Consider the following 19116-nt stretch of genomic DNA (forward strand, 5'->3'; position numbering starts at 1 on the left):
AATAATTTTTAAATGATAAATTATAATAAAATATACATATAATGTATACTGTATATAATTCTAATGGAATACAACTCGCAATTAAGGGGATGTCTGCATTCATCTAAGTACATACTTATGTCTATCTGCATCAAATCATCTAATACCCTTCAACAAAACCCAGATTAATTTAGAGTTTAGTTTTAAAGATTAGGGGATTCAACAGTACAAAATATGTCTGGTTTTATTTTGAAAAATGCCCGGAAACACTCTTGGTAGCTAAGTAATGCTAGCTCATTCTGTTGCCTGGATCTTCCTCCCCGACCAAAGACTGCCAAACAGAAGAAGCTGCATTTGGCCGGCTCATAATAAGTCATCAGACCCGTTTCTGTAAATTGTTTAAGTAATGTAGAATGGCGTCGTGTTTTGGGAAGATTGTCGTCGGTACTTATGTGGAGATAAAGCGGAGCGATGGTAAGTTTCACCCTGTCTTTTCTTTCCCCGTCGCCCTGTGCAAGTTGTTTGAGGATCTTTGTTGCTGCGGTGCTGTTGAATACAGCAGCCGTTGGTCCCGGCTGCAGAGCGTAACGTTCACGTTAGCTGCACGAAAACATGAATATTAGCTGTCAGGGCGGAGTGTTTCAACATGGCCAGAGCCTTTGAATGGGCTCCTACCTTTGTTAGCTAGCTTCTCTGCGACTTAACAGACATTTGCCGTTAGCGGTTAATTCATTTCATTAGCTAACATCGACTGCTTTCAGTTGGTAATTAACGACGCTAAATCGCTTACGTTAGTGTGTCACTGTGTAACGTTACCTAAATGATTTATCCTCCTGGGAAAATTTAAATTTACATTAGCAGTGCTAGCTGCATTGCTAATCAAGCTAACGTTGGTTCGATAGCAACATTAGCTTGTGATTAGCTAAACGGCTAACACTTGCTAATGTTACCGGCTTTCTTGCAGCAGTAACGCTGCAGTCAAACCTAACCACCATCCTTTTAGTCCACGGGTAGTTTTCTTTTTGGGTGTAGTTTATGTTCAATTTAACTAAATTATTAGGGTAATTAAATGTTCCCCGAGCTAACTGAACTAACGTCACTTGTTATGGGCATCATCTATTTGTCTAAAATGAAGAATCAAAATTCTTTTAAGCTAAAATGTGACATGCTAATATGTAATGATAATAACTCCAAACAGACGTCAGTATAAGCTTAGTTACTAGATTTGTAATGTAGATGAAACTTAATTGAATAACCTCAAAGAACAAGGAAATGTCATTGTAGATCATGTTAAGTTAAGTCAAAACTAGTGAGAATGAAGTCAGAACAGTAGTGTATGAAAGGCCTATGAAAGCCCTGTGCTTTCTACTGAAGTACTGCACATTATAAACTGCCCTTAGGAAGAAGCTGGCACTGCAATATGCTCACTTTAGCTTTAGGTTTTTCCAAGGGTTAACAGAGGAGTAGACAGGGAAAGAGAGAGGCGGCTTGTTGTATGACTCCTCTCTATGTGAATGTCAGCTTTATTCTGCCTGCCCTCCTTAGTTGTGCAGCATTGCTTCAGGGCCAGGCAGCCAACGATGACTGAAAAAGTTTGTGTCATCTCTGCAGTCCCTTACAGATTAGGCTACACCCAGTTTTTTGACAATCCCTTAAACAACAGATAGTCGTTTGAACAAAGCACTTGAATGAAAACAGTCCATTTGAAGCAATTGGCAGGGTGTGTTTTTAACTGTTGAATTGGTTGTTGTTGATGATACTGTCCTCAACTCCATCGTCTCTGAGACATTTGATTATACTGTCCTCAGAACTATAAAGTCAGGGGTGAGATGAAAAAAAAAAACACTCAACGGACCAGGAGAGGGAAGAGGCTCTGTCTGTCCTTTTCCCTGCTGGTTGGTGTTGCATCCAGAGCAGGGATTGCCCTCTCTCTGGGGGGTTGGTGGCGGGGCTGGTTCAGATTCAAGCCAGATTCAGGCCACCACCCCATCTGTTGCAGCCAGCTCCCTAGATTCTGCCAGGAGTCTCTCGTTCCCCCTACGTATTTTTCCCCCTTTCCCAGTCAGTCCTCAGGAGAGCAAGATATAATTGAGTTTTGCACAATTTACAGATTAAGTTATTTCTCACTTTATCATCATCAGCTTTGTGGTTTGCTTCTCATTGTGTAATGCGATCACAGATTCTCTGTTTAATGTTGGACACGGATTATCTGTTGTTATTGGGCCTTCATTTTTGTGTGAAACAAGTAGCATCGTCGATAGTAGAGTACTAGAGAGACATATGTCACCCACCAGCTTAGTGATTATGGACAGCATCATTTTTTCGCAATCTGTGACTGTTGACACAGTTTCATCAATGAGTGTCTTTGGTTTTGTAGTGAAACTGATGCTGTAAAGGTTATGTTTGTTCCTTGGGCTTAGCAGGGCTTGAAGCAGCCCCTCTTAAGCCCCTTAAACCACTGGTAGGTGTCAGACTACCCATTCAGCCATGTGTTGGTATAAAAGTGGGACACAGTAGATTGTGCATTCAGTTACAGAAAATCAGCATTTCAGCTGCTGTAAAATAAGCCAGTATGTGACTTAGCATATCAGTTTATGTAGCTAGGAAGAAATAGTGTGTCTGATTGTGCGTGTGTGTGTGTATGCTAGGAAGCTTGGCAGGCCAGGACCCTGAACTGATTTCTGTGGAGAAATTAAATGTTCCCTTCATCAGCAAAGTGAGAGTGTACAGCTACGCAACAGTGTGTGTGTGGATGTTGTAGGAAGACAGTGTCCGCCACAGGACATATGCTGATGGCTTTTTACTTATTCTGCTAAAGTTAATGATTAGATCACTTGTCGTCTGGCATAAAGGTAATTAAATTTGATCATTGATCAATAATTTAGGTCACTTATCAATTATAATCAACAAATCTTAGTAGTATACTTAGTTTCTGAGGACATTTTCTCGGCTTTCCCGTGGAGTCAGTGTCAGCAGGGGGCTGGTCGCCTCACTTATAGGGTAATGGCACTTCCCACGAATGCTCAGTCAGATTTGGACCTTGGGAATTTGGAAGCAAGGTTGACAGCTTGAGCTCTTTGTCACAGTACTTGGACCGTTCCTGAGCAGTTTCTGTGGTTCGGCAGGACACGTTCACCTGCCATTAGCGAGTTGTTGCCAGGCCGATGAATGCCAGGACCCAAGCTTTAACAGCAGAACATTGCACTGTAACACAATTATCAATATTATTCACTTTACCTGTCAGTGGTTTTAATGTTTTTGCTGATCAGTGTGTATTACCTTGATAAAGCTATAGCCTCTCTCTCTCTTTATTTATATATATATATATATATATATATATATATATCATTTGAGCTTTGACTCTAGTAACTGTCATTCATCAGTAATTAATCAGTAATTAAAAAAAAACGATGTATACCTGGATGCGGAGGGAGAAAGTTATTCTTGCTGTAAAAAAACACTGTCTTGGTGATGGTGTGGAGTTTGCGTTTGTACCTCGAGGTCTCTCGGCCTCTGGCTGCAACAGGTTAGACGAGCCCTCTTCATTCCCACTGTTGTGTGTAATGTTACTAGGCTGTGGCCTCCATTCAGTTTAAATGGTCAGTGACATTGAAACTGCACATTTACACAAGCAGTAACTTTTCTTAGAATGCTTTAGTTGCTTTAACTTTTACATTATGAATTTATCATGTCTCCAGTTATAGTATTTTGTCCGCATGTTCTGTTCATTAGTGTTTTTATTTAACATTTGCCAGGGTGTGAACCTGTAGTGGAATTCACACTCTCCTCTCTCCACATTATCAGGGTCATTATATTAAAATACACTGTATTATGTAAACAATAGAGATGAAGTGCTGTCCACACATACAGTAAGGGTGTTGCTGTGTGCTGGTTGATACAGCAAACATCTTTTCAGATCACTTCATGTTATATTTATTTCCGTTAATCTGGTTTCCAGATGTAATTTGATTGTTCTGTCCTCTCTCTGTGACTCCTATTGATGGGCAGAATAAAAATGTGTAAATTGTCCGAGTCCTGCTTCACATCATATAAGCCTAACTGGATGCTGTGTTACCTAACAAGACTTTTCCATGTAAGTGGTTTAGTGGAAGTTGTTGCTCTACAGTTTGTCTGTAGCATGTTGTTAAACAGAGTTGTATGAACCAATAGAAAGGTTGTGGTCTCTAATTTAACCTCTGACGTTAGTTTAAGGAAGCAGCAGTGATTGTTGTCACTGTAAATCCTGTGAGTGCTGCAGTCCCTATTGCAGCATGGCGTGCCCTCAACTCTCTCCTTAAGTAGAGGTGTGAGACCAAACACCACGTGCCTGTTTGTTTGGTGATCTGCTGTGTCACGGCTCATCGGTGGATTGGGATGAAGTCGACCAAAGAGGGTTGCATGGCCTGTCAGACAGGTGACAAATTAAAGGAAAACCTGAGTAAATGAGTGGAGAAACAGAACAATTGCAGGGCACACGGGGTGACTGAATGGATGAAATATGAAATGATGTGAATCATATATTCAAGGCTTCATGGTCACCAGATCTCCATCTGATTAAACACATGTAGGAGATGTTGGATCGACACCAACTTGGACAACTAATGCCAATGAGCTTTGAAGCTGTTTTGGCAGCCTGTGGTGGCCCAACACCTTAAATATGTCCTCCATGTTTGTAGTTTGTTGTGAATAGTGTAGATCTGAACTTCTTTCTTTTGTAGCTTTTAAATAAGTCACTCCTATTCAAGAAGATAGACTTGACAAGCAAGTTTTAAAGTATTTTATTGTGAATGGAGAATAATGTTGTCATTTAACTCTCATAATGCTGTTCTAAAGAGCCTTTCTCATCCATTCTTTAACACTGTGATGTATGTGTACATGACTGGGACATAATAGTACATTTACTCTACCTTACTTTGCAATTAAGATGTTTTTCAAACTTTTTTTCTGTTAGTATGAGCTCTCTGTTTGAACACTGTCTGGATCAACCAGTAACAAAGATTCATGATAGTCACTTTTAATTGAGGGATGGAGAGTGGGCTTGGGTTGTAAGGTTGACATCATTATTGCTCATTAAACTTTTATGATAGTGGGACATGTCCCAATATGATTAATGTATTCAAAATTCTCATCGTTTTTGCATTTACATGTGTTGTAATGTTAATTCAGATAATGTCACCTGTCTTTTTTTTGTGTAAAATATAGTATTTTACACAACAGAATATTGTAGCCACGTCAACAAATGTTAATGAATTAAGTGTATGCCTATCTAAATGGCAGTTGATTTACTAAACGTAGTGAATTTATTATTTATTTCAAGTATGAGATATGTCTGTCCTCTTAAGCCAGCGGTTCCTGATATTCAGATGACATCAATGTTTTTTTCCCCCGACTCTCCAATGGTTTTGCCTAACAAAACAACTGTAAGGTAAATCAGTGAAATGTTCAGCAGTTGAGAACACTAGAAGCATCTTTGCTCGCTGGCTCCGTGTGTCTCTGAATAATGGATACAGGAACACGGCGTTTTCCTGGACTGTGCTGGGAATTCACAGCATACAGTCGGATCCACATAGACAAAGATGGGAGGGCTGAGCAGGCTCTTTACAGCTGCAGACGGGGAGGCGGAGAGAAGCATACAGGCAGGAAGATGTGCTCGTCTCCTTAATCAGTCATTGTCTCCAACAGGTCATTATCCGACCTCATACTGACTGAATGACTCGCTTTCATTTTAAACTAAGAGGAACCACTTCCTGCCTGATGCGTGAGGTGTTGAAATCAAAATTTTGAGGTGTTGAAATCAAAAGTAAATCTGTGCCGTTGGTTAATGTTAATGTGAGCACAGAGAGGGCAGAGCATCATTCAACACTGTGCTGTTGGGACAATAGAAATTTCTAGAATGATAATAAAACTGATAACTGTGCAATGATTTAGCTAATAGCTGCTAAACAGTATAATGAATCACCATGTGTTTGTAGTGACACTACATGTTAAAATATGATAACAGCAAATCAGCGTGTCCTGAAATACATTTAATATCACTCACCGCATTTTCAAAAACATATATCCGTTTTCAGGTTTTTCGAACATTGCTGCACCCCCCCCCGAAAAAAACAGTTCTAATGTAACAAGCTGAGGTACTGATCTGATCAGGCTTGCAGGCGGTAATTAGGCCTACAGTAATTTACCCTATTAAATACATTACCTTGCTAATTCACAAGATAGGATATTAGTGAAATCCATTTTATGTTCACCTGTATATATGTATGTGCTTGTGCGAGAAAAAGAGAGGGAACAATAATTCAGTTGTACTGATATATATAATTATCTTTGTTATCTGTTTTTCATTACTTAAACATGAGGTGAATAGTGGCACATACCTGGCTATTAGCACTCTGTTTATCAACAATTAAAATATCAAATATCATCCTCACAAAAATGTGGAGTTACAGGGTTTCGATTTTTGTTATTTGCATCCACTGTTACCAGTTTGCTACCAAACTTGCAGGAGCCCTAAAAGAGGAACTGACTTCACTGTTTAGTGTCTGCCAGTCTGATGTTTGTGTTTCTCCTATCTGTGATACTTTCACAGGACGCATACACCAGGCAATGGTGACCTCACTGAATGAGGACAACGAGAGTGTCACAGTGGAGTGGATAGAAAATGGAGACACAAAAGGGAAAGAGGTAAATGACCATTTATTACCACTCAAAGCACCAGCATGTGCTTTTATTTTCCACAGCGATGAATAATACATTAAAAGACATTCAGGGGCTGTGGTGATTACACAACTAGCCTGCATGTACTGCAGTCCCACCAGACATCAGATCTATGTGCACTAATGTGCATGACCTAACACAGCATGTAGCTCTGGTCATATGTCCCACACAGTGTATACTTAACAGCATATCCCACGTCTCAGCTATGAATATTGAGAATATTACAATATTGAATGTTTTTGTCCATGCACATGTGAAGTGTGATGAATATGCCAAACATCATTTAATGGGCATACATGTAATGTGTTGCTATAAATATTCCTCTGTTTTTTGACAGATTGACTTGGAGAGTATATTTGCACTTAACCCAGATGTGGCCCCAGATGAGGAAATCGCCCCTAGTCCAGAGACTCCACCCCCACCTACACCCACATGTGTGAAGGTCAACAAAATTGCAAAGGTGAGTATCACTTTGCCACCTTATAATCCCTTTTTACAAGTTTACAATCTGCATTCGTTCGTGGGACCAATGGGTCTGCAGTAGTCATGGGTATTTATTGTGTATCAGCTCCAATCAGTAGTGATGGAACTTCGCCCCTTTTTGAGCACAACTGCTTGTACTTTGTGCGACTCTTTGTCATCTCAGCTACAAATTCTGTCTGTCCGTGTCTAATCAGTGCTCAAAAATGGTTCCAAATGACCTGGCACCCAGTTTTTAAAGAGAAACTGAACAAGTAACAACTGTAAGAAAGAAGCAACACATTAACATTTTCACTGGCCTCCATGCTGCCATGAAGTGTTTACTAAATTGTTTCTCCAGTCTGTTTGTGTTGCGACACCGAACGTGACTCACCAGAAAAGAAACAGAAAAAATCCCCAAACTGCACACTTGTCTACAGGAAATGAGAAAAGAGTCTTTGGTCCATTGTTAGTGTGTTTTTCCATATATAAAAAAATGTCTTACACAACAACTGAAACAAATTGGTGAGATTATTTAAACAAACTTTCTGCTTTTGATTCTGTCCCTCCATGTGAGGACAGGTGTATCTAAAGTGCTCAGACTTGCTCAGGTATTTATGTAGCTGCAGTGTGCTGGAGCCTAATATAGAACCTGGATCCTTTGAGGTAACCAACTAATTGGTCCTGTTAAGTACACTGTGTGTGGTGCACACTAGAGTAGCACTGCTCCGCGCTGTCACGTTACCACTAGGATTATTTTAGTCAATATTGCAACTGTGATTTAACCTGTTATACAAAGTCTTTTCAGTTTTCAACATATAGGCCTAAAACATTTTCAAGTAACATTCAAGTAAACATACTACGCTGTAACTTTGGCCTGCAATAATTACATAATTGAAGTACCTTTTTGTTGTGTAGCTCAGTAACCTTTACAATTATCATCCTCACAAAAACGCTGAGTTACAGGCTGTTGTGATTTGGACATATTCTGCTCTACTTTTTTAAAATATACTTTAAGGTTTTCGTATTCACGGTGTCATCACGAACATTGGTGTTGCCTCTGTACTCGGCACTAATCTGATTCCCAGGCTTTGTCTATTTCTGTATCTGAACATTACAGAGGCACGGAAAAGAGGCTGAGAACTGATTGGGGAAAAAAAGGATGGATGTTTCCTTTATCAGGTCCAGAGCAGCTATGGAATTTGTAATAGTGAAATTAGGAATCACTGAACTCTAATTCTCTCATCTGAGATTTTCTTATTGCAACTTCTGTTTGTTTCTTGCAGAACCGTCGGACGATAGCACCTACTAAGAATGACACTCCGTCCAGGGATAACAGAGGTTTGTGTCATGCACTTCTCTGGAAATACTTTAAGTATCCTTTCATGATATCTTGAACTTAAATTATGAAAATTAATTTAGGATTTATTCAAAAAAAAAAAGAAATGGTCAATACAAAACACACGGTATTATCACATTACATAGAACTCAGTCGACATGTCGAGTTTAGGATAAAAGTCGCTCATGGTTTTTGGGTATATTTAACTTAAGATTTAAAGTAGTGGGTTCAGTTAATACTAAGGTCAAAATGCAACTCTTTGCTCTTAATTTTTGTGGTTCTGTGTTTTCAGTGATCCCGACTCGGGCCAGACAACCACAGCCTCAACAACCAGAGCCTGCACCTCCACCCCCGTCTCTGCAGCCTTCACAGCCCACTCAAGCTCAGACACAACAGCAACTGCAGAATGGTAACACGATCAAAAGAGATTGTTTTTTTTTAATTAACCTGAGCTGTGATCTAACTGACCCATCCATAGAAAAAAACATTTTCAGAGAACCAGTTGTAAGCATTTAGCCTAAAGTTAATAAACTCTCTAGGGTTTAAAATGCAAAGTCCAGATGTTTTGCATGTTAACAATTGAATTGCATCTTCTTCTTTTTTTAACATTGACATTATTTTTGATTAAGGTCATCTGTTAAACTATTAATGACACATGTTTTTGTTGACCACATGTTCATCACAGAATCCTCACATCACCCGATATCCAGAAAGGAGTTGGGACAGCTTTGTATGTATCTCCTGCATGTTTCCCCTGCCCTCAATGCCTCATGGTGATTCTAATAGAGCTCCCACTAGAAACCGAGAGCCCTCTAGTCTTACGAGAAGCTTGTGCACCCAAAATTTCTGTCAGATACTATTCAGAGCTGTGGTGTGGTGGTGAAGTAGCACAAACACAATCCATCCAGCAGACAGGCTTTCTGGGTATTAGATGGGGAGAGAGGGAAAAAAAGCCCGTTTGTGCAGCTGGTTGACTGCGCTGTCTTTCCCCGTCTGATTTCTGCTGAGTCACACACGAGCTCGCACGTGAAAAAGCCTGTGGCACTGTGCGTTACTCCTCAAGGCTCCGATGGCAACAATAACCTTTTTCTTCATCCTTCCAACGGTTTTCTGTCATTTGATGAACTAAGAGGGGAAGGAGGAAAACGCCCTGTTCTTTCTCCTCCCCCCTCTGCTCCCCCCACCGTCTGTGAGACAGAGTAACCCCACAAGCACTGACGGTGCCGCATCCCTCTTACACTGCCTTGTCCCGGTGCTGACCCAGCTCATCTTCTGCTCCCAGATTAGAGCAGATTATTAATCCCTCTGCTCCGATAGTCTGGGTACTCAGGGACTGGAGCCAACGGGAGGCCGGGACTGTATTACAGAGCTTCGGACAGGCTTTACATGGGAAGCTTGGGCTGTAGCTACGAGCTGGGGCTAATCAGATAACACAGTATTTTTTATGAACTCGATCAGAAGTGGCTTTACTCACATGTTTGCTAACCAAGTGTTCTTTTGTCATGGTTACTAATAGTTTGTGATTGACCTGACACAACACTAATCTGTGGGTGCGTTGTGCTGGGAGATATGGAATACGCTTCTGGTTAATTGCTGGTTGATTGAAAATATTTTCCAATCACTTTGAACAAGGCACATATCTCACATTGTGAGTAATGTGTTTTAGCTGTCCCTTGATCTGACGAATTTACGAATTTAACTTTTGGTAGCCTCCTAGAATAATGAAATCAGTCTCGATACATTTAGCTGCAATAAAAGTGAGCTGAACAGACTGAAAACTCTTATCCTGTTAGATAAAACAGATGCTAAAAAAAGTTTTCATTTGGGCACATAATTTGCTGTTGAAAAAAGTTAATAAATTGCAGTGCATTCAAGTATATTTTAACACAATACTGAGCATAATGCAATACGTTTAAAATGACAGTCATATTGTACCATGACTTATGTACATAGTGTACTACATAGTGTACCGTCACGCCCCTGGGATTTCCAAACCTAGTTTCCGGTGGTTTTTTTTGTGTCTTGTCTGTGCCAACCCCAGGCGCTCAACTTCCTTTCCCCCTCAAAGGCGTAGAGGCAGGTAGCGCCTGGCGTTGCTAAGCGACCACAATGAGCACTTTAGTTTTGTTAAGTGTGTATAAAAGTATTGTCTGCGGGACAGATTGTGAAGCTCTAAGTAGCCCTGCACTAAAACAGTGAACTTCTCCTCCATATTTACCATAGACTGATATTCACAGAAGAGATAGATATTTGCCAGTTGTGATTGAGGCTTTTTCGTCACGTGTGCACGTTGCTGCATTCCAAACGTTGAACTGCACGCTGAAAAAATAGGCACTTGGGAAACCTTTCGCACCGCTGTTGCGTCACTTTTAAATGCACCTTAGGGGCATCTATATCGACAACAGTGGATTTAAAGAAAAAAGGCAGGATATGAACAGCCCCGTAGGATCCAGATGAAAGGGGTGAATGAGGAGAGAAGATTTTGAACATATTGTAAAGGCCTTTTGTTGGCTATGTAGAGAAAGAAGCCAGTGTTATACTGGAGGCACTGTGTGCCAGCCGCTGCTTCCTCGTCCGCGCTTTAGCACCATCACAGTTGTGCTTTGTTGGAAATAGCCCAAATAAAAGTCTCCCTTCTGTTTGAAGCACTGCTATGAGAGAGGAAAGACTCACTGAGAGAAAAAAAGATGCAGCTCAAGCCAAAGGACAAGACTGAGGAAGTAAAAGAAACCATTTGGATGAGGAGTGAGAGAGGAAAAGACCTTTTTTACAAACAAAGCCATATCCTGTGAAAGGCAGCAGAGTTACTATTTCCCTTTTGTTTATGGCAGCGAGGAGGAAGTCAAACTGCGTGAAGGAGGTGGAGAAACTGCAGGAGAAGAGAGAGAGGCGCCGGCTTCAGCAACAGGAGCTCAGGGAGAAGAGAGCTCAGGTAAATCAATATTTATTCTCCTTCTTAATAAACAAAGACATTTATTGAATCTTGATAACCATCCGTGTTGCGTTCATTGAGATTACACATTGGAATACGTAAGAATGATTTACCTGTTGGTGAATAGGCTGGCAGCTCACTCTGTCACATTGTCTCTCCTTGACGCTCTTCAGGAGGTGGACACCACCATCCCTAACTATGAGATCATGTACATGATCCGAGATTTCCGAGCCAGTCTGGACTACCGGCCCCTGACCACAGCAGATCTGGTGAGAAGATGTAGCTTTTCCTTCTGTCCTGATTATTAGATGTTGACCCTCAGCAACACGATAATAAAATGTCCATCTTTGTTGTGCTGTCCAGATTGAGGAGCACAGAATATGTGTTTGTGTGAGGAAACGTCCGCTCAACAAGAAAGGTACACTCTTCAAATGGTCACAGCATTATTTGTCATTATGTGTTTGTTTGTTTTATGTGTTCCTCCAGTGTATAAATATGATTGAGAGCCTGGACTCTGCTGTATTTCAGAGTTGGCCATGAAGGATTTGGATGTGATCACCATCCCCAGTAAGGACGTGGTGATGGTTCATGAACCTAAACAAAAAGTGGACCTGACCCGTTACCTTGAGAACCAGACCTTCCGCTTTGATTATGCCTTCGATGACAGCACCACCAATGAGATGGTTTACAGGTCTGTAAAAACAAATCAACCAACAGACCAAGCTGATTCATGTGCTTGCTGTCATACTCTACAGCAGTGACACCCGACGAGTCAATGAAAACTGAATTAACATTTCTAGTTTATGTATCTAATGGTTAGATGTTGTATCTTTTAGTGAGTAAATCTGCGCTCTCATCTCTCAGGTTCACTGCCCGACCTCTAGTGGAGACTATTTTTGAGAGGGGCATGGCCACTTGCTTTGCCTACGGGCAGACAGGCAGTGGAAAAACGCATGTGAGTCACATCCTTCAAAAAGCCACATCAAAGGCCACATCACTTACTAAAGATGGAACCCAGTTGCTCCTATTGAGAGATTTGCTCTATTTTGCATCGAATATGAAAATATTGTACTGTATGTTGTGTTTTAGACTATGGGTGGAGATTTCTCTGGGAAGAACCAAGACTGCTCTAAAGGAGTTTATGCATTAGCTGGTAAGTTGTTTTCTGTGCTTATTTATTGTTTTCTATTGAGCGAAGGCGTTCAAATAAAATGGCTTTTGTTATTATATTTAAGGGCTTGGTTTGCTGCAGGGACATTTTTAGATCTCTCATCTCTTTTCATGCAGCTCGGGATGTATTTCTCATGTTGAAGAAACCCAACTACAAGAAGTTAGATCTTCAAGTGTATGCAACCTTCTTTGAAATCTACAGCGGAAAGGCAAGTAATATGCAGAATCAAACAGAATTTCCAACTGAAGATTTCCAGGATATTTTAAACAAATACACATGCTGCTTTTTTTTATCTTAAGTGATTATTGTCCATCACATTACATTAAAAAATGGGTTTGGGTATGTGATTGCTCAGATAAAACATGAACCAGTGCTGACTGTGTGTGTGTAATGGTAGGTGTTTGACCTGCTGAATCGTAAAGCGAAGCTGAGGGTGCTGGAGGACGGGAAACAGCAAGTGCAAGTTGTGGGGCTTCAGGAGAAGGAGGTCAAGTGCACAGAGGAGGTCTTGAAACTCATTGAAGTTGGCAACAGCTGCAGGTAGAACAACAGAAAGGTTGTCAATGTAGTTGTTAGTGATGCAGGACTAAAAACTTTTGTATTTATTCAGTATTTGTTTTTGTGATTATAGCTCAGCACTTATCTTTACAAATGAGTTGTCACTGTGCAAATGTCTCTTAATAGAATATACATAACCTTGCTTGTTCATGGCATTTTTTTACTTTTTCTTGTCTTCCCTCTGTTCATCTTTACGTCTTCCTCACTCCCAGAACATCAGGGCAAACATCAGCCAATGCCCACTCATCTCGCAGCCACGCCGTTTTCCAGATCATTCTTCGGAGGAAGGGGAAGATGCATGGCAAGTTCTCCCTCATCGACCTCGCAGGTAACGAGAGGGGGGCAGATACATCGAGTGCTGACCGCCAAACTCGTCTGGAGGGAGCTGAGATCAACAAAAGCCTGCTGGCCTTAAAGGTTTGTGGGCTTGTGGACTGTGAAGCATCTCCTGCTGCTTTTACTGCACAATACTGCACAATGATTCCAAAAAGCTTCTTAAAAAATAGACCCATATTATTTTGCCCATATTCTGAAAAAGACAGTATCCCTGCTAAGCTGTTCAACATGTCTTATGAAAACAAATATTCCACTGACACTCCCGTTCACATGCAGCCACGCGTTCTCCGCAAGTACTCTGCACAAAGCCGCTTGTTAGTTTGCTTTTTTGCATCAAAATAGGACTTTTTTTAACCAGTGGTGAACTTGTGTGACTCTCTTTCCTTCCCATACCTTCTTGAAAGGTTGACATTGTGATATTTGTGCATATCCAAAAACCTGTTGCAAAGTGGGCTTTTCTTTGACATGCATCTTTACTCCACAGCCTTGCAAACAGTTGGTTAGTTGGTTTGTGTACAGTGTATCCTTGACAACGCACAGAGCCGCCCATAAACAGACCATATATCACAAACTAAGATGAAAACCTCAGTTGACACTCGTATTCCATATCCTACATGCCTTAATTGGAGAATGCTAAATTCGGAAAACAGCCTGATTCTGAATATTTAAACAGAATACGCTGTTCATATGACCCTCATCAAATTCCGAATATTATTGTATTCGGGATAAAACAGGAATACTGGTGTGCATGTAACCGGAGCCGATGGGTCTCTGCTCTTCTTGTTTCAGGAGTGCATCAGGGCTCTCGGCCGTAACAAGCCCCACACTCCATTCAGAGCCAGTAAGCTCACCCAGGTCCTGAGAGACTCGTTCATCGGGGAAAATTCACGCACATGCATGGTCAGTTCATAGCCTCTATCAATATCCTATTTCCTATTTGTTCCAAATGCTATTAATTAGCATGATCTTCTCTTTTTTCTGCATAGATCGCAACAATCTCTCCTGGTATGACATCTTGTGAGAATACACTCAACACACTACGCTACGCCAACAGGTGGGAATATGTTGACCTGCTATCGTGATTTGGAAAATGCCTTGTTGCTGCAGGAACCAACGATTGTTAAGCAATGTTATGAAGCGATAGCGCCTTTAATTCCTCTGTAGTGTCTTTTGTATAGATTAAAATCAGCTGTATCAGTGTTGTACATTTCTCTGCCTACTCTCAGTAGTTCTCTCTGACTCTCTTGTATCCCCTCTCTCCTCTCTTTTCCTGCTTTGTTTCCCTCCTCTCTCCCGTCCTCTATGCCCTGGTGTGGCCGGTGCCGCTGTGTAGAGTGAAGGAGTTTGGGATTAGTCCGTCGGACATCCCCTTCTCCCAGGGCGGTCAGGGGAGTCGCCCTGACCACTCGCCCACCAATACCTTTGAGTATGATGACTTTGCTGCTACCTCTCCCAGCAGGTCGAGCACTCCCCGAAGCACAGCACAGCACTGCACGCACACACAAAACACACGCTATGCATGTGCTCCCTTTATGTATTTATCACGTTGTGACACATCCATGAGCTCAGCTTTCATTCACTTCATCAGCAGCTTCATTACTGTGAAAAACTTCCATCATTTCTTATCCTTCCTTTTTTTTCAACAGCATGATGTTTCACTTTTCATCCTCCTCCCCCGCTTTGACTTCCACTTTTATTTTTGGCTGTGGACACAATTTTTTCTTTTCACTCCTGATAAACAAATACATGCGTCTGTCCATGTGGGCGTGTCTTTAATTTGTTCTGGGTGACACCGCAGACTGTGAGAGTTGAGTGGATTAGTCACTTTAAGTACATAGCTGTTTAAAACGTGACATATTAAGGTGTTTTTGCACCAGTCATGACTTTACAACATCCACAAAGCTGTCCCGTAAAAGCACCCAGGATGAGCTTTTGTTAGAGCAAACTCTCAGGTGGTAATCCTTCTCACACGGTCCTAATTAATTGACACTGTACCTGCAGGTCGGGTGCAGGGCGATAATACCTCATGAGCTCTGTGAGGCTTCATCAAACATGAGTTCTGACCATGACCTTAAGTGTTGTAAAATCCTACAGGTGGCATGTAGTGGGCTGCACACCTTTACTGTCCATTAATAGAATAAATCAATGGAAGAATTACATTATGCTTCAAACATCTACAGAGCCAATGCAGTCGTCCGTCCCTTTGCATGATGTCACTGCCGTCATGATGCCACCATTCCACGCTTTTTGTGAACGCCTTTGACCCCTCGTTTAACATCATGCCCCAAATCAAACAGCAGCCTGGTTCAGACGGGATCTGTCCTGTGAAAGGAAACAGTCTCAATCAGCTCCGTGTGTTTTCTCTGCAGGGTGAAGGAGCTGACTGTAGACCCCAACCAAGTGATGGAGGGGGGTCGACCCAACATCCACAATGTCAACCAGCTGGATCTTTTGGACGAGGACTGGCTGAGTATCTCGCCGCAAAGAGACGACCTCAAACTGCTCTGTGAGCAGAATGTAAGAACACAGGGTCTTGCAGTAACCTCAAATCACACAGCTATAAATATACAGCATGTTTTGATATTAGACATATTGTCCAGAGAGAACTTTTTAAAAATAACTTAAAAATGTCTGTTTTTAGGTAACCAATCAATTGAATACCAGTCATCAGTTTAAATATAGACAGTTTCTGCTTTGGAAACCGATAAGCCCACGAAGCATGTATTCAAACAACTCATAGTTTCGAAGATGAATAGTTGAGTGATATATAGACGTGCTTACAAAAAACAAATGTGTTTTGAGATCTCTAAACATACTAGTGAACGGTAATGTTGACAAGGATCTAGATGTAAGCAGTGATCTCAGAAAAGCTGTGTGTCGTGTGTTCCGTTTTTGTTGCTACTGAAGCCATGTTAAGTCTTGTCCTGTGTCCCTTATTGACCCCGTAAATATGTTTCCCAGGAGGAGGAAGTGTCTCCCCAGCTCTTTACCTTCCACGAGGCAGTGTCTCAGTTAGTGGAGATGGAGGAGCAGGTCCTGGAGGACCACCGAGCTGTTTTCCAGGTCAAAACACTGAAGAAAACAACATACACAACTCTTAAAACACTCACGCTCCCTTTTTTATGTCCACATTCATGAAGACAGACGTCATCTGCTTTTAAAGACTACTGCTATTTCTTTACACACTGATGAAGGTTTGCAAACACAGCAGGATTCATATATGAAGGAAAACATTTTTAAAAAAGCATTTTTTATGTTTTTTTTTTTTAATTTGAAAAGTATCTGCATTTTTCAGCCTGGACCCTATTTTTCCATGTTTTTTATTGAGTGACTGAGTAGGAACAATAATTTTTTTTTTGAAAATTCTCCAGTATTGAGTAAGAGGTCATCGTCGAGCTTTTTTTTAAATCAAAAGTAGGATTCTTTTTTTCTAACCAGAAACAGCCTCGAAATTGCAATCACCAAACCCACCAGACTTCTTTGAATAAACAGTCATTTTAGCATTTATAGAGCCAGCATATTTCCACATTTAAGTGGGTCAATTAAGGGTTTATTTCCACCAAGCCAGAGTCAGTGGTGGTTGAAACAGGGGAGAGACAAAACAAGACAGCATTTAAGAGTGCCATTATGTTTCTGTCAGGATAAAATAACTGTTAATTTAATGAAGTCTGGTGCGTCTAGCGATAGCAATTATGGAGCTTTTTGTGGTTAGTCAAAAAGAGTTTTAATCTTGAACAAAAAGGCTGACCTCTAGGGATACTTTCCATGATGCTGACTGACATCGCACACTCTCTGTCCACACTGCATCCGTTAAAATGAAACTCATGTCATGTAAACAAATCACTTACCTATCAGCTGTGCACTCAGAGACCTAACCACTGAACAGATGTGAGAACTTACCTCCTCATTGTTCATATTTACAACAATACAATCACAGGTCATTTTTAAATACGATTGTTTTAGCTTCCACACTACATCATACCGCCATTTACACTTTGTAAAAGAAGCCATCATGCTAGCATCCCACAGTATTTTACTATATTTACTCGAACATTCAGTAAATCGCGATCTCTTTCCAGCCGGATTCCAAGTTATAGTAGCAAAGCCCCCATTCCCATCATGCCCAGTGCTGGACTGAGTAGTTTTAAGTTTGCAGTTAAGTTTTATTTTCCAAAACACATAAATCAATTTCTGTCAGTGTTTACAATATGTCTGTTGAGAATGTGGGGTTTTTACGCTTGCGTCGCATCCAGTTAAGACTCGGTGTAATTATCTGAGCACAGAGGCCACGTTGAAAAATACAGAAGCTACCCTTTAACACTTCAAACATGCATTGGGAACTTTTGTTTGAACACTTTTATAATCAAGAGGTCTTTCTTCTGTGCTTCCGGTACGATGTCATCTCAGTCATAAACCTAATACACTCCTGTATGTGTCCTCCTGTGAGCAGGAGTCGATCCGGTGGCTGGAGGATGAAAAGGTGCTGCTGGAGATGACAGAGGAGGTGGATTATGACGTGGAGTCATACGCCACTCAGCTGGAGCAGATCCTAGACCAGAAGATAGAAATCCTCACTGAGCTCCGAGGTACGATTAAAACACACGTTGGCCCGTTTATGACAATACGTCCTGACCCAGCAAACGATGATGACTTTTTCACGATGATATCTTTTCCTCTCAGATAAAGTGAAGTCATTCCGCTCCACACTCCAGGAGGAGGAGCAAGCCAGTAAGCAGATCAATCCCAAGAGGCCACGTGCTCTTTAGAGACTGGAGGCTGAAGAGGTGTAAGTGGCACATACAGAAACATAACCACTAGATGTTCGGCACAACGCGGGCTGTCTCTAGCAGCTGTGAAAATCAAAGGACTGTCTGATGTACCAACAGGCTCAAGGAATTGCATTTGTTATGATCCCTCTCCTAACAAAACTGGCTTTTCACTCACTATGGTCTCGTTAGAAAATTTAGGAAGGAAAATAGTTTCATTTCCTTCATGGAGAATGTTTAGCCTCCCCTCTCTGTTCTTATTAAATTATTTTCTTTTATACTTGTTTGTACTTCCTTTGAACAGAATATTTTTGACCTGGTTTCAGAAAAGATCTTCATTGAACATGTTTTAAGGTTTACCACACAAAACCAGTATTTTGTTTCTGGTTGCTCTGGCTGACATGTCTGCATGTGCACTCCGTGATAGCGTACGTACGCCACTGTCCTCAGTTTTCATGCTCCTGGGTCCTCAGTTGGCAATGTAAAGTCGTCTCATCATAGGCAGTCTCTTCTCTCTTTTCCTTCCTTCTCAGAGCCTTTTCCTGTTTGGAAGAAGTCTTTGACCACAGTGGGCTTCTTCCTTTGTGTTTCTTTCCTTGTGTCCCTGAGAGGTTTTTACATGTAGTTTGCTTGAGTTTGTGCCATGTCCTTTTATGTGGCAACTGACTTAAAACTCTTACTTAACGTAAAACATGTTTTCCACCCCTGTTTAACACTTTGTTATAAAACTGAAACTAGAAAAAAAACTGCTATTAATAAATGTATAGTGGAGACCACTGATCTACCATCGGTTATGTTTCTCAGTGTTTGCACCGGATGTAATGCTGGATGAAGTAATAAAGATTCATGTGTTTCATTTAAA

At 41.1% G+C, this 19116-nt stretch overlaps 1 protein-coding gene across 5 annotated transcripts; it reads left to right on the forward strand.

Annotated features, from left to right (window-relative positions):
- Positions 1–254: 254 nt before the first annotated feature.
- kif2a (kinesin family member 2a) lies at positions 255–19116 on the forward strand. Of its 5 annotated transcripts, none has more exons than XM_042487774.2 (22): positions 255–453; positions 6566–6660; positions 7031–7153; positions 8439–8493; positions 8784–8900; positions 9177–9221; positions 11323–11423; positions 11597–11692; positions 11787–11841; positions 11952–12114; positions 12288–12378; positions 12513–12576; positions 12711–12802; positions 12992–13134; positions 13365–13569; positions 14278–14388; positions 14475–14542; positions 14822–14947; positions 15858–16005; positions 16450–16551; positions 17939–18074; positions 18169–19116. In XM_042487774.2, exons 1-22 carry the CDS (start codon positions 393–395, stop codon positions 18252–18254), a joined length of 2283 nt encoding a protein of 760 aa, XP_042343708.1. In that variant the 5' UTR covers positions 255–392; the 3' UTR covers positions 18255–19116. The 5 variants fall into 5 exon arrangements, with proteins under 5 accessions (XP_042343708.1, XP_042343709.1, XP_042343712.1 ...); XM_042487775.2 differs by having other exon boundaries at positions 14822–14914; XM_042487778.2 differs by lacking the exon at positions 14822–14947 and having other exon boundaries at positions 256–453.

The sequence above is a fragment of the Plectropomus leopardus genome, chromosome 4, assembly GCF_026936395.1.
Source record: "Plectropomus leopardus strain MGB_pleo_1.0 chromosome 4, ASM2693639v1, whole genome shotgun sequence".
Classification (NCBI taxonomy): Eukaryota; Metazoa; Chordata; class Actinopteri; order Perciformes; family Serranidae; genus Plectropomus; species Plectropomus leopardus.

Bases quoted from the DNA above. Each gene is read 5' to 3' on its own strand.
- kif2a (XM_042487774.2), top strand. From the start codon at position 393: ATGGCGTCGTGTTTTGGGAAGATTGTCGTCGGTACTTATGTGGAGATA. The intron at 8,494-8,783 runs GTTTGTGTCATG...CTGTGTTTTCAG, and splicing joins TCCGTCCAGGGATAACAGAG to TGATCCCGACTCGGGCCAGA. The intron at 8,901-9,176 runs GTAACACGATCA...TGTTCATCACAG, and splicing joins ACAACAGCAACTGCAGAATG to AATCCTCACATCACCCGATA.